Genomic DNA, 14,687 nt, shown 5'->3' with positions numbered 1-14,687 from the left:
CGCGCTCGTCCGCTCGTCCGCTCGTCCGCAGGTGTGCGCGGGCGGGCTGGCCACGCTGCACGAGGGCGAGGAGCTGTGCGCGGGCGGCGGCGCGCGCCTCACGCACGACGCGCTCCTCGCCACGCAGTCGCGCCGCCTGCACTCCGACGTCGCGCCGTGAGTCTCCACACGCACACGCACACGCACACACACGCACGCGCGCGTGGCACGTCTCGCCCCGTCCGGCTCGTTTCGAGTTACATGACACGTTAGATGTGTCGATAAATTCGTGACTATGTTGAGTGTCACCAGGAGTACTCGCGCGCGCGTGCCGCAGTCGTTTGTAGCTCCCCGAGTGTGACCCCGCATTGCATGAGCGAGCACCCGAGCTTCGTTTATTTTAATTTACTTTCGAGCGCTTTACTGATTTTTTTCGTTATATTGTTTTTCCCCCATGTTTGTGTCCCCGCGCTGCATGTTGGCCGCCACATTGTGCTCCCCCTCCCCGATACCCGCACCCGAGTAGGCACCGCAAGCGCTCGGTGTACAGCGCGCACGTGTCGTACGCGGGGTACACGCCCGCGTCGCGCCAGGACTCTGAGCGCGCCAGCCTCAGCAGCGGCCGCACCGACAGCGACGCCGTGTCGCTCTCCGGCAGCAGCGTGTGAGTAGCCCACCCCCGCGCTTACTTAGAGATACCCACTAATTTTGCACCATTTCATTTTTCCCCTTTTAAGTTATTTTTCTATTAAAGTTTTCGCTTCATTTATTTTTAACTCCTCGCCGACCGACCTCATATTCAAAGCAAGACAACAAGTGCGACACACGTGAGTGTGAGCGAGTCCGCTGATCGTGTGCGTGTCCGCAGCGACGGCGCGAGCGCGCGCGGGGCGCGGCCGGCGCGCGAGGGCCGGCGGCGCCCGCCCGGCCCGGACCGGCTCGCCGTCATCAACAAGGAGCACGACCCCGCCATGGTACGTGGTGTCGTGCTACGCGTATATAAGCTAATTGTATATTTGTAATTTCATTTTAAAAAAAGCGCCTCCTGGTTCTCGCCCCCCGTTTTTCTCGATGGTAATTTTACCTTGTAAAATGTTATGTCATCTGGTGCTTTTACGATCTTTGAGAGGAGTGTTTTTTATGTCTATTTGAAAATAATTATGAATGAAAGTGTCGTCCGAGCAACGAATAAATGAATCGATCTCCGCAGGTGATCCCGCGCACGCAGCGCATGCAGGCGGAGCAGCTGCGCGTGTTGCCGCCGGCGGAGTTCGCGCCGCTGCTCATCGAGAAGCTGGAGCGAGTCAAGCGCGACCAGGAGAACAAGGAGCGCCTCGAGAGGAGGCTCGCCGAGGTGATGCCCGATCATTGCCTCACTGTTATATACCGATAATGTCCCACGACTGGCTAAAATGGCTCTTAATGATAAGAATTTGAGCTCATCCCATCACACAACTCCAATGCGAGTTGAAAGATTTAAATATATGGAAATTGAAATGTTATACTATTTTTTTTAATTTATATTACATAACCGGTTAATAATATTAATATTAAATGTGTTTTACAAATGCTTGTTACAGGGCGAGGGTGATGAGATGTTGCCACCGCAGCTGGTGGCGGCCGCCATCCGCGAAAAACTGCACATCGACGACGACAACGACCAGGACATACTCGGTGAGCTCTCGACAACGTACCGTACATTGTGGAGTACAGTTACGTACACTGGCGCCCGTACTACTGGCGCCCGTACTACTGGCGCCCGTACTACTGGCGCCCGTACTACTGGCCCGGAGTTAGACGTTATTATCTTATTACTGTTAAAAAACTTGACTGATACCGATTTTTTTCTTGAAAAATTGTGTATAACATATAGCTTTTGGCTGTTATAAGTTGAGTATACACTATGCCACTAATGGAAGAACAGTTTTCATAATATTTAATATATAATAAAATATAACCAACATTTGAACGTACAGACCAACACGTATCCCGCGTGTGGTCGGAGCGCACGCCGGGCGCGTCCCCCCCGGGCGGGCGGCGGGCGCGGCCGCGGCACGGGGGACACGGGTCGCACGGGTCGCACGGGTCACACGGGACGCACGGGTCGCACGGGTCACACGGGACGCACGGGACGCACGGGTCGCACGGGTCGCGGCGCGCCCAGTCCGCGCTGTCAGCCGACTCGGGCCACTACGACGCTCCGCCAGACTCTCTACACCTTCCGCACTCGCTTACAAGAAGGTATGCGATAATATTGCTACAAAAGGACTTATTGCGGGATCCAGTGGCATCTTACTTGAAACAAAGAATGGAATCACGAATTGTGTCGTACACGACTAGCTAAATACGCGGACAGACAAACTGCATCTACTGGAGTATGCAAATCGTAGATCATAAACAGTTAAAACTATATGGTATGTAGAGGTTGTTCGAAATTTTTCGAATTTCAACGATACCTTTAATCCAAGGTGGCGCTCATTTTATGCCTATGTAAAAAAAAATATGTATATACCATTCCAGGATTTGAAGATAATCTAAATTAAAATAATTAATAATATAATTTTTGTTTATTTATAAAATATCTTTTCTCTGTAGAAGATCAGTTTTGATGTTGTATATATTATCTTAGGTCGTTCTCAAAGAAGACCGTCACCGAGTTGACGGATAGTGGCGTATCGGTGGTCAGCGAGGGCACCACTAGCGCGGCGGGAGTCGAACCCCGCATCCTATTGTGGATAGCGGAGGGTTCGGAGAGGATGGACCGTAGGAATTACCGGGAACTTTCGTCCCGGGGATCTTCAGCTGATCGCGATGAGCATCGAAGGAGAGAAAAACAGGCGCAGAGAAGTCGGTGAGTAACCCTAACAGTAGACAATTGATGTCGGCGCCTGAGCAACGATTGTATTTTAGTGTTGATTGTATTATATGCTTCGAAGAGAGTAATTAATCCCCGATATATTTTGGGTTTAGTTTGGCTACTGTTACTATTTTAAGGTCATTAGAAGTATTTCATTTATTGAACTCAATTTTTTGCATGCGGCTTTTATGAAACTTTAATGCATCATATATTTTACTAGGAGTAACTTCAAGATTCTTTATACAAATATCTCCCCACCAACATGAAAATTATGACTTGATTTCAGCGCTGTGGGTGGTGGCGGCAGCACGGGCAGCAAGTCTAGCGCGAGCGGCGCTGACCACACCGTGGTGGTGGTCAGCTTCTTGGACGAGAGCGTGCCCTACCGGTTCAAGGTGCCCGCTGCGCCGCTCACACTGCGCACCTTCAAGGACTATTTGCCCAGGAAGGGCAACTATAGGTACTATACACTTAAAATTTACTGTTGGTAGGGCTCTGTGCAAGGTCATCTGGGTAGGTACCACCCACTCATCAAATATTCTACCGCAAAACAGCAGTACTTGGTATTGTTGTGTTCCGGTTTGAAGGATGAGTGAGCCAGTGTAATTACAGGCACAAGGGACATAACACCTTAGTTCCCAAGTTTGGTGGCGCATTGGCGATATAAGGGATGGTTAACATTTCTTACAATGCTAATGTCTATGAGCGTTGGTGACCACTTACCATCAGATGGCCCATATGCTCGTCCATTTACCTATAATATATATTTAAAAAAAACTAAAGACATCCTTATATTATGCCTCCTACTATTTATAAACTTGGAGTAACTGCTGGTTTGGAGGTTCAACCGGTTCTTATCAGTAAAATCTATGAACCAGTTGTAGCATCACATTAAATTGCTTGAATAAAGAATAATTTTATTTTATACATATTCCGATATCTTTGGTCAATTTATAAGTATGTAAATAATATATATAAAAATAGACAATTAAAAAAGTAACTCACACAAATGGCATACACATTTATAATAATTATAAAAATTTCATTCCGTATACAATATATGCACAAAATTGTACAACTATTTTCAATGTTCAAGTATTAATACATATATAAATACAACTTAAAAATGTTATCTTGTAAAGATAATTTTGTTTACAATAGTTATATTTAAACACACTTTAATTGGAAAGTATTTTGTTTTCTACATAATAACTAATTTTGTTTTCCTTCAGATACTTCTTTAAAACGGAGTGCGCAGACCTCGACAACACCGTGATCCAGGAGGAAGTGAGCAACGACAACGACACGCTGCCCATGTTCGAGGGGAAGGTCATGGCGCGCGTCAAGAGCGTCGAGTGAGCGAGCCGCCCGCCGCCCGCCGCCCGCCGCCCGCCGCCCGCCGCCCGCCGCCCCGCCGCCCAGCTGCCAGACATATCGCCCGAATTCGCTCCTCTAAACTAGCTATGTTATGCTAATTCTAAACGTCGCCCTGGCTGTTCAGTTACTACTATAGGCCTTAACAATAAAAAAATATACCAGTCTGAAAGCAATTGTGTGAGACAGCATAGGTTAAAAAAAAATAATTGAGCGACTCACAAAACGCGCCATTTTAACTAAGTCTAAAATGTCGTTATTATAAGATTAATACAATTTAATAATAATTTCCTAATTTATTAGTAGTGAATGAGTAATAATTATTTAATAATAAAGTACATAATCCTGTATATGACTTTACTATAAGTAATGTATGTATTGATATTGATTATTTACAATGAAATAATTTTCGTCCTGTGAACGAAACGGTACCAGTAAGTACAGCCAGGGCGGTATAAATATATTGTAAATTATTTATTATAAAAAGAAATATATGACGATAGTTATAACGTTATATATAAATACGGCGGATACAATGTAAATTCTGTTCCTCAACGATTTTAGCTTTTTATTTTTAATATTACGTTTTACTTCAGCTAGTTGAGTACGCTTACTATTGTACGATATATTTTTAAAATGCGAATTTTTTAATTGTCGTATGCAATTTCTTTCTTAATCTTAGTGTTTACTTGAATGACTGCTTAGTTTGTACATTATTCAATAATAGAATATCATGTGTTCCGTTTCAATGTCTATTAAATATGGAGATATCATATTTGGGAGTATTGTTAATTGTATTGTAAAGACAAATTGTCGAAGAAGATATTGTATATTAATGAACAAAATTAATAACTATAGTTTTAAAGATTTCTTGAATGACAATTAATTTCGTTAATTATTATATATTACAAATATCAGTATCTTTTTCGTCGAATTGTTCATCAAAAACTGTGTAGTAATAAATCTTCCATCATATGAAGGGATCTCAATGAAATATATAAAAAAATATATTTTAATGAAATAATGTATAAGTGGACAGTAAATATCGTTTCCGTTCAACAGCTGTGAATAGGACTTATATATAACTCATTTTTTTGTTATTGTCAGTCATAGTACAGATGACAGAGCTGACTATGTCAATTATTTAACGATTTTTGTTATTTCTATATAAAAAAAAAAGTTTGTAGATGATTAAATATGTTGACATAGCGGCTTGTAATATTCTTAATAAATCAGACTGAGTTCCCTATACCTTCGAGTGACAATGGCTAGTCCACGCTCGCACACTCGTAACTTCATCGAAAGTTTACATTGATGTTGTAGGTTTCAATGCAGCGACGAGTTTGCGGGTCGAGCGAATAGTACTTATTTCTCATAAAATAAGACTTATTTTAGCGTGTCACGTCACGTCCAGTCCACAGTAAGACGTTGAGTTGCCAGCGAGACGAGTGCACCTCTACTGCACAATATTGAGAATAGGGTGCGTAATCATGTGCCTTCAATGTTGATAAAATTTTTCATAGTTGATGCTTCTAATTAGTTGTAAGTTAACAGTTGTAAATATAGATGTAACGCTACTTCGATTCGAACACTTTATTTTTTAATTATTTAATTAATTTTTAATTTATTGCCTAAGGTTGCGTCGCGGGTTGAGTGAGACCCGCCGGCTGTTATAACGTAAGATCGTCACGGCCTCGTGTGCCGCGTCACTTGGTCCCTAGTTACTCGCTCCGTCTTCCTTATTCTTGTAATATATTTTATTATTTCAGTGTCTTTTGCACCGAAAAATTAACGATTCTTGTTTTTAAATTTAGGGTACAATTCTCACTTTTACCCAAATGATGCGTAACACGAGTGCGGGGCGTCTGTGTCCAGATATAAGTATAGATGCGACATAAACGACTGGCCTGCACCAGTCGCGCCAAATGTATAAATAGATGAACTATATCGTTGTAATTATACAATAAGGCACTTTCAGTACACTGTAGCGTCTAAAAGTACCTTATCAAAAATTATGTACCAAAAAGTCCTCGTGGGCTCAAATATGTCGAAGTTAAAATTGCTTGTTAAAAAATTGTAAAAAGTATAATGTTTTTCAAGTTTAGAGTGTATACGAATGTGGAAATAATCGATTTGTAATAATAAAATAATTAGTATTACCGACAACAATGATGAATCGCGGTCGGATCGACCTTTTGTCTAATAGTAAAAGAGTTTCACTAATCGGACTGTATTATTTTTTTATCTAGCACATGTAACATTTAAAAATAAACTGGAACTGTGCCATATACCTTTGTCTTTGATTCAGCAACATTGCGCTTAAGATATTTATAACATCGTCCTGACCTCACAGTGCACCAATTTTTATTTAACACGTGTATATATATATATATATGTCAGTAGACAATGACCTTGCGTTAAAATAATTATTATACCAAAAATACCTAATGCATCCTGTCTAGATTTGGCCGCGGTCTCGGTTAACCTTTAAGTGTTAATCTCGTGCATCTGCAAATTCTATATTGTTGCATTAAAAGTATAAAAACTTTTTGAAGTAAATGTAAATTCAAAATAAGCGTTTTTCCTTATTCAAATAGTTTAACAGATGCACAGAATTATACATTATATATAAACATTTATTTATAGTCACTTAAAGATTTGGTCAATATTTTTTTTAAATAAAATTACAAATCAAATTTCGACAAATCTTTAATCAAACAATGACAATTATATGATAATAACTATTGGCTACAATCAGTACAGTAATAAACATTTTTAAGGTACTTACATTTAAATACTTTTACACGAAATAATAAATAAAAAAACTATCAATATATTTTGTTACTTAAATGATATTTTAAAGCAATTAATATGAATACCATCGACCTGCATTAGAAAGTTCTTGCTATTATTTACTAATTGGGTGGGAATTTTCGTAAGGCATCTACAAAAAGAATGTTCACTGAGATGGAAAGTCATCTACTGCAGATAAAAGCTAGGGAGACGTCCGTAAGTGACGTCATTGCACGGTGTAACTCACACATTGAGTAATTGCTACCGAGCAATTCCGCCAATATTATTAATTCATTTAAATAGTTCACGATCGCTCATTAAACGCGTGTTCTTAATCGTATAACAAATTCAATAACCAATTATTTGTGACATCATTTTTCGCATACGTCTGATTTGAAGAGCTATGCACCATCTGATCAGGCTCGCGTAACTATACGAATATATATAAAATATATTATGAAGATATGTCTTCTGTGAATTCGTGTTACTGTTTTCATGGCAGGGTGACGATATACAAAAGATACATCGACATTTTAATTCTTAATAACTTAAACAGGTACATATTATGAGCACTAGACATATATAAAATTCATTATATTCGACATTCGATTTCTTCTTAATATGCATATTTTAAGCAAAGATCTAAACTATATCCATATTAAAATAATATTTAGTAATTATTTTTAGTTTATACAGAGTTCATGTCCTTCAACGAGGCACTTGTCTCTCGCACAATCAGCACCATACGATCTTAAGGTGATTGCCGTTTTAAAACGGAAACTCATTGAGCTCAATTTCTCTACGGTCTTGAAATAGTTCTCTATCTGAATATGTCTCGTACTCCCTGTATCAACTGTTCTATCAGAGGATCGTCGTCGTCGTATCCCGCCGAGTGCATGTGATGACGAATACTGGATATGCACTAAAAAGATATATTTATTTGATTAGGTTTCCAAAAATATATTCTAAATTTAATTCAATTGGTAATTTAAATGTGTCACCTTCTCCAAATATGTGAGACCGGCTTCCGGGCAGACGTCCTTCACCATATCGACACTCAGGTGGTCGCGATCACTGAAGTTGCACAGCAGGTCGCGCAACTCCCGCAGGAACTCCGACAACGAGGCCGCCGTGAGGTCGGGCAAGATCTTCACGCTCAGCTGGTAGCCGACCGGCAAGTCCGCCGCCTCGTCGTACTCCTCCACACGGAAACATCTAAAATAGAAAAGCTTTCAACGGCCACGTTCGGCACTTCAGTTTCCGGTCTGGACGCACCGGGCCCGTCGTCGGCCTCACCGGAGCGTGGAGGCGCGGCGGCCGGGCGGCCAGTGCTGCGACGTGACGAGCGCCAGGAAGGGCAGCGGCCAGCGCAGCGCGGCCTGCAGCGCGTGCTGCGTGCGCAGGTCCTGCGCGGAGGGCGCGGCGGGGAAGCGCGGGTGCGAGTGGTGCCACGCGCACACGGCGGCGCCGCGCGCGCGCAGCCAGCCCGCCGCGCGCGCCTGCGACACGGGCTCCATGTCGCAGTGCGTGGGCGCGGCCACGGCGCGCACGCGGCGGTACAGGCGCAGGCGCAGGCGCGGCGCCGCCCAGCGCCCGCCCAGCAGCCCCATGACCTCGCCGCGCGACGCGTGCGCGTGCGCGTCCATGTGCAGCAGCGCCGACACGTGCAGCCCCACCTCGCACGGCGCCTGCGCACGCCGGGGTTAGCCACTTAGACGACTCCTTATGACGTCTGTTACGTTGAAACTTAATCGTTTTATAATTATCGAGACGCACTGACCGGTTTCTCTGCATTGTAAAAGCGGCATGGAATCAGATTTATCGCGGGCTTCTTCTGTTGTCGCTCTTTACGTGGCTCCTGGCCTATTTCGTAAAGATCGCCGGATTCCGTGTGCATTATTGTGTATCCGCCTCCTCCGTCCTAAAAAAATATTAATAATTCATTTTCAAATATAAATAGATCTTAGTTGATTCCATTAACAAATATTACTTTAAAGTAAAAATACAATCTGAATTGAATTTCATTTCATTCGGAATTTCTACAATACAATTACCAGGTTAATCTTTCGGTTTCTTTTAGGCATCGGTTCGAATTTTCTCAATGGAACTGCTATTGGTCCATCGGCCTCTTTCTCCTTCTCTTGTCTCTTCACTTCTAACTTTACTGGTGAACTGTCTTTGTCACTATCAATGTCCACTTCTATGTCACTTTCACACTCTGAATCCTTCTTTTCAATTTTTATCTGTAAATGTTATACATATGTTTAATATAAAGTGCCATAGCCGCAGTATGTAATTAAAAATCGTAACTAATAAATGAGAAGTTTTTTTTTGTAATGTCCAACTGAAAATATATATAATAAAATACTGGTGGTAGGGCTTTGTGCAACCCACTCAGGGTGGTACCTACCCAGACGAGCTTCTACTGCAAAACAGCAGTACTTGTTATTGTTGTGTTCCGGTTTGAAGGGTGAGTGAGCCAGTGTAATTACAGGCACAAGGGACATAACATCTTATTTCTCAAGGTTGGTGGCGCATTGGCTATGTAAGCGATGGTTGACATTTCTTACAATACCAATGTCTAAGGGCGTTTGGTGACCACTTACCATCAGGTGGCCCATAGGCTCGTCCGCCTTCCTATTCTATATAAAAAAAAACTACTAAACATACATAAAATTTTAAATAAGTATCTAACCACTTAGCATTGCCTTCATTTATTTAATTCTAAGATTTTTCCGTCATTATATGTATGTCATAGTAAGTTCCTAAATTCTTTTATTTAGGTTAATTCATTGAATTGACAATTTATTTAATGACGTTTTCTTCTTTTTTTGTTATAATTTTTGTGTGTTTTGTTTTTATATAACAGTTCCTCTTTTTTTGCTTAGGTAATTTAGTTCTTTTTTAAGTTTTCTTACAAAGTTTGTACTATTTTTTTTTCCTATACATATTAAATTAGCCTATAAGTGAGTTATGCCATTTTTATTATTATATTATTAAGTTATTTAAGATTGTACTCTAAAATAAGAAACAAAATTGTATTATATATACAGCATTGCCATCCTATTTAATAAAATAAATAAACTTATACCAGAAGATGCAGTAATGCATTTTCAGTAAGGTAATTTTTGTCGAGTCTACGTGTGCCTCTACAGATCCCACAATGGTGACTTGGAGACAAGCCGATTATTCGACCATCTTAGTCGGGTGGCAGATGCTGCGCAAGAGCAGTTTCCTAACGCGGAATTGGTGTTTTTGGGGGATTTTAATGCTCACCATGAATCATGGTTGAAATCCCTCAAAACTGACCAAGCTGGAAGAACTGCTCATGCTTTTGCTTTCACACACGACTTGACCCAACTGGTTGATCAGCCCACCAGGACCCCAGACATTGATGGGCAAGCGCCTTCTCTACTGGATCTTCTGCTGATTTCTCACCCGGTGGAATATCAGGTTGTGGTTCAAGCTCCACTTGGTTCTTCGGATCACGGCCTTATATCTACCAAAGTGCCACAGGCCAAGCTGCCGCCATCAGTGGTATGCAAAAGTCGCGTTTGGCACTATAAGTCGGCAGATTGGGACGGTATGCGCGATTACTATGCGTCAGGCCCTTGGAAGGAACGTTGCTACAGTGGCAATGACCCGACAGCTAGGGCCGCTGCTGTTGCTGGTGAGATCCTGTTAGGAATGGAATACTACATTCCTAGCTCAGATCTCATCAATAGGGGTACGCGTAACCGTTGGTTCACGCGTGAATGTGCCGACGCTGTATCATCTAAGCAGGCGGCATATCGCGCGTGGATCAACGGCTGCATTAGCGGGGCATCTAACATTGACTCACTGAAAGCAAACTACAATAAAAATTCCAAGTCCTGTGGAAGGCATACACGAGAGCGGATGCACAGCGCATTGTACAGATTGGTCATGACCTTATTTCGCATCCTAGGGGCTCCCGTAGCTTCTGGCGTCTGACCAAGTCTGTGCAAAACAACTTCTGCCAACCTTCGCTGCCACCGCTCAGAAATCCGGACGGATCGCTAGCTCACAGTCCGCAGGAGAAAGCCGACCTCCTGGCTAAACTCTTTGCCGACAACTCTGTGATCGATGATTGTAGTGCGCAGCCACCAACAATACCTTTATGTGGCCACACGATGCCTGACATCAAAATCAGGCAACATGATGTGCGTGCGGAGCTGCAATCACTCGATATACGGAAAGCTAGCGGTCCCGATGGAATACCAGCCATTGTGCTGAAGAAGTGCGCGGCGGAGCTGTCTCCTGTGTTAACTCGCCTGTTCCAACTTTCTCTCTCTTCGGGATGTGTGCCGGAGGCTTGGAGAAGAGCTAATGTGCAAGCGGTTCCCAAAAAAGGGGATCGGTCTGACCCGGCAAATTATCGGCCAATAGCTATCACCTCAGTACTTTGTAAAGTGATGGAACGGATTCTAAACAACCAACTGATCCATTACCTAGAAGATCACTGTCTAATTAATGATCGTCAGTACGGGTTTCGACCAAAACGGTCCACAGGTGATCTTCTAGCGTACGTAACGCACCTCTGGGGTGAAGCTATCGACAAGCATGGAGAATCGTTGGCTGTCAGCCTCGATATCTCCAAGGCTTTCGACAGGGTCTGGCACAGAAGTCTTCTCTCCAAGCTACCGGCATATGGTCTGCCTGCTCAGCTATGCACCTGGATTGCCAGCTTCCTACACAAGCGTAGCCTTCGTGTTTTAGTAGATGGTTGCGCTTCACAATTCTATGTAGTGAATGCTGGCGTCCCCCAGGGATCTGTGCTATCTCCCACACTCTTTCTTTTGCGTATCAATGATATGCTCTCTCTTGGGAACATACATTGCTATGCAGATGATAGTACAGTGCATGGTGGATACCACGGACGCGCAGTGGCTGGGCGGGCGGAAACTGAGGAGAGGCGGGAGAATCTTGTTATTGAACTCGATAGGACATTAGAGCTCATCGCCAAATGGGGTTCTGATAATCTTGTTGAGTTTAATGCCAAGAAAACACAGGTGTGCGCTCTCACAGCGAAAAAGTCACCATTTTACCCTCATCCCTCCCTCTGTGGCACACCACTGATGATACAAAGCAAAATCGCCATGCTGGGGATGGACGTTCGCTGCGACCTTAGTCCAAGGGATTACATCGAGGCTATTATAAAAACAGCTTCACGAAAACTCGGAGTTCTGAACAAGGTGCGGCGTTTTTTCACGCCACAACAACTGTGCCTGTTATACAAAACACAGGTACGGTCTTGCGTGGAATATTGCTCGCACCTTTGGGATGGCTCCGCTAAGTACCTACTCGAGGCCTTGGACCGGTTGCAGCGACGCTCAGTACGCATTATTGGCGACGTAAAGGTCACAAACACCCTTGAACCTTTACAATTGCGTCGCGAGATAGCAGCACTGAGCGCTTTCTATCGACTGTATCACGGCGAGTGCTCTGAGGAATTATTCTCTCTAATTCCTGCTTCCCCCTTCCTTCTTAAGTCCACGCGAGCTGGTTCTCGATGTCACCGCCTAACTGTGACATCAATTCCATCGCGCACAAAGAAATTTGGCAACTCCTTTCTTTGTCGCACTACCAAAAAATGGAATTCCTTACCAGCTCACGTGTTCCCCTCCTCTTACAACCCGGGTTCCTTCAAACGAGGCGTGAAGAGGCATCTTGCGGGCCGGCAAGGCGGGGACGGCTAGTACAGAACATTCTTCCCGACTGTACTGGCCGTCGTCGCGTTTGGACTCTACTACCACTTACCATCAGGTGGAGTAGAGTCATTTGCCACCCCGGGGCATATATAAAAAAAAAAAAAAGGTATATAATATTATTACCTAAGTAGCTTCTCTAAGTATATATAAAAGTTCGTTATTATTATATTTATGAAAGTATATATTTAAATACACTTACAACTTCCTCTCCCTCCGAGACGGGTAATGCTTGTCCTGAGCCGAGAACTATTTGCATTTGAGGACTTTTCACACTATCATTAGAAAGGCTGGAATCCTTTCTTTGTCTACCTTGAGGGGATTTTAAATTATCATTGCTGTTGTTCCTAATTCTTCCCTTTTCGTAATTCCTGGATACTTTTCTTCTATGATTGCCAATCTTTTTCATAGCTGTAACTTTTTCTTTTTTTTGCTTAAAGGTTTTTTTTGTTAACGCCTGAGTTACATTTGACTCAGAGCCTACAGATTCCGTAGAACCAACGACAAGATCATCTTCATAATACAATTCTCCGGAATTAATTGAATTTATGTTTAAATTAATTTTTGGTTTTGATAAACTATTTTTCACATTTTGATTGCATTTCTTTTTCTTGAATGGTTTTTTTGTCACTGGTATTGTTGGAACTCCAGTTGAGACTATAGTCAAGACATCATTCATGCTAACAAGACTCTCTGAAACAATTTCTTCGTGAACAACGGGAGGTATTTCTTCTTCGGTTTTCTGAAGATCTTGTGTATCGAGATGAATTCCATGTTCTGCTTCAATTAATGCCTGTATTTCTGCTTCTGTCTTGGTTTTTATTGTTTTTGCAATTTTATGGGCATTTCTACCATATTTTATCTGTAAACATTAATTTACAAGTGTTCAAACTCTTGTCTGTAAAACCAGTTTTCAAAATATGTTATATGTTAGTTCAAATTTTAAATATATCTTTTATACATAATACCATGCAAATGACCAAATAAATTATATATTACTGTTACCATTTCTGTCTTAAGCAAATCTCGTTCTATTTGAGTCCATGTGGTACGTTGCTCTGTGTTGTACTTAGCTGTTGTATTATGTCCAGAAAGTTTTCTTGACGGCCCTTCCGTAAGCCTAGAACAATAGAAATACACTCATAGTAATTATGCTCTCATAAAATAGTATATTAATATTAACAATGTGATGGCTGAACCCCCCCTTCCGAAACCGAATTGCTTTTTCTTTTAATTTTATCCTTTTATCAAGGCTTACCTATTTTTATCTATATTCTGTGTATCATACCAATTGGTCGCTGGTAAATCGAGCAGCCACTGAGGGTGCACTGTGTCTTCCCTGTCTGAACAAGAGGGTCTAAAATAGATGAAACAAAATTGCAAAAAATATTATTAGAAAACAAACAAAACGCGTTCTAATGCAATGCTTTTAAACTTTCTCAATGTTATCAATCTGAGCACCTATGAAAAAGGTATGAAAACATTTAATTGCCTATTATTATACCATAATATTTTGTTTTGTAAATAAGTGTCAAAGTAGAACAACAACATAAAATGAATAATAATAAGTGTGATGTATGGAATATGTATAATTTAATTAATGAATTACAACACCAAAATTTGATTTTAAATACTTACATTCCTTGACTGTTTTGTGCGAAACAAGAATTAAAAGAAAAGTCTCCAAGTACGTCAATTTCGTCTTCGTCCGCCATTTTTCTGATAAAATAGACAAAGTTGAAATAACAAAAACTACCAATATCATAGATTAAATAATTAATGATATATAGTTTTAATATTCGTGTTTTTAATCATACATTATATTAAACATATTATTAGAAAACAAAAATTGACTTGAAAATTAAAGTAAAAATACTTCTACTGTATGTACCAGTATTTACAATATTAACGATAAAATAAAGTTTTAGTCACACAACTACTTTACCATCATGATTCAA

At 41.6% G+C, this 14,687-nt stretch overlaps 2 protein-coding genes across 5 annotated transcripts in view; one reads left to right on the top strand and one right to left on the bottom strand.

Moving 5' to 3' along the window:
* Positions 1 to 6,500, top strand: part of LOC126770517 (axin) — a 69,567-nt gene extending 63,067 nt beyond the window's left edge. For all 3 annotated transcript variants that reach the window (XM_050489938.1, XM_050489939.1, XM_050489940.1), the window contains 9 exons: positions 32 to 156; positions 506 to 643; positions 848 to 953; positions 1,190 to 1,333; positions 1,560 to 1,653; positions 1,956 to 2,220; positions 2,609 to 2,830; positions 3,123 to 3,296; positions 4,069 to 6,500. In XM_050489938.1, coding sequence (XP_050345895.1) covers positions 32 to 156; positions 506 to 643; positions 848 to 953; positions 1,190 to 1,333; positions 1,560 to 1,653; positions 1,956 to 2,220; positions 2,609 to 2,830; positions 3,123 to 3,296; positions 4,069 to 4,195 — 1,395 coding nt within the window. In that variant the 3' untranslated portion in view covers positions 4,196 to 6,500. The remainder of the gene's footprint in view (positions 1 to 31; positions 157 to 505; positions 644 to 847; positions 954 to 1,189; positions 1,334 to 1,559; positions 1,654 to 1,955; positions 2,221 to 2,608; positions 2,831 to 3,122; positions 3,297 to 4,068) is intronic.
* Positions 6,501 to 6,901: 401 nt separating this feature from the next.
* Positions 6,902 to 14,453, bottom strand: LOC126770519 (uncharacterized). Of its 2 annotated transcripts, none has more exons than XM_050489941.1 (9): positions 14,368 to 14,453; positions 13,988 to 14,086; positions 13,735 to 13,849; positions 12,932 to 13,591; positions 9,058 to 9,246; positions 8,784 to 8,924; positions 8,300 to 8,691; positions 8,005 to 8,218; positions 6,902 to 7,925 (listed from the first exon to the last, which is right to left on the bottom strand). In XM_050489941.1, exons 1-9 carry the CDS (start codon positions 14,442 to 14,444, stop codon positions 7,824 to 7,826), a joined length of 1,989 nt encoding a protein of 662 aa, XP_050345898.1. In that variant the 5' UTR covers positions 14,445 to 14,453; the 3' UTR covers positions 6,902 to 7,823. The 2 variants fall into 2 exon arrangements, with proteins under 2 accessions (XP_050345898.1, XP_050345899.1); XM_050489942.1 differs by having other exon boundaries at positions 14,018 to 14,086.
* Between the last annotated feature and the right edge of the window lie 234 nt (positions 14,454 to 14,687).

Source organism: Nymphalis io, chromosome 9 (genome assembly GCF_905147045.1).
Source record: "Nymphalis io chromosome 9, ilAglIoxx1.1, whole genome shotgun sequence".
NCBI classification, from domain to species: Eukaryota; Metazoa; Arthropoda; class Insecta; order Lepidoptera; family Nymphalidae; genus Nymphalis; species Nymphalis io.
Note: the sequence above shows the minus strand (reverse complement) of the source record. Positions and strands in the feature narration are given on the sequence as shown.

Bases quoted from the DNA above. Each gene is read 5' to 3' on its own strand.
- LOC126770519 (XM_050489941.1), bottom strand. From the start codon at position 14,444: ATGGCGGACGAAGACGAAATTGACGTACTTGGAGACTTTTCTTTTAAT. The intron at 13,850-13,987 runs GTAAGCCTTGAT...CTATTGTTCTAG, and splicing joins CAGAATATAGATAAAAATAG to GCTTACGGAAGGGCCGTCAA. The intron at 9,247-12,931 runs GTAAGTGTATTT...TAACATTTACAG, and splicing joins TCTCGGAGGGAGAGGAAGTT to ATAAAAATTGAAAAGAAGGA.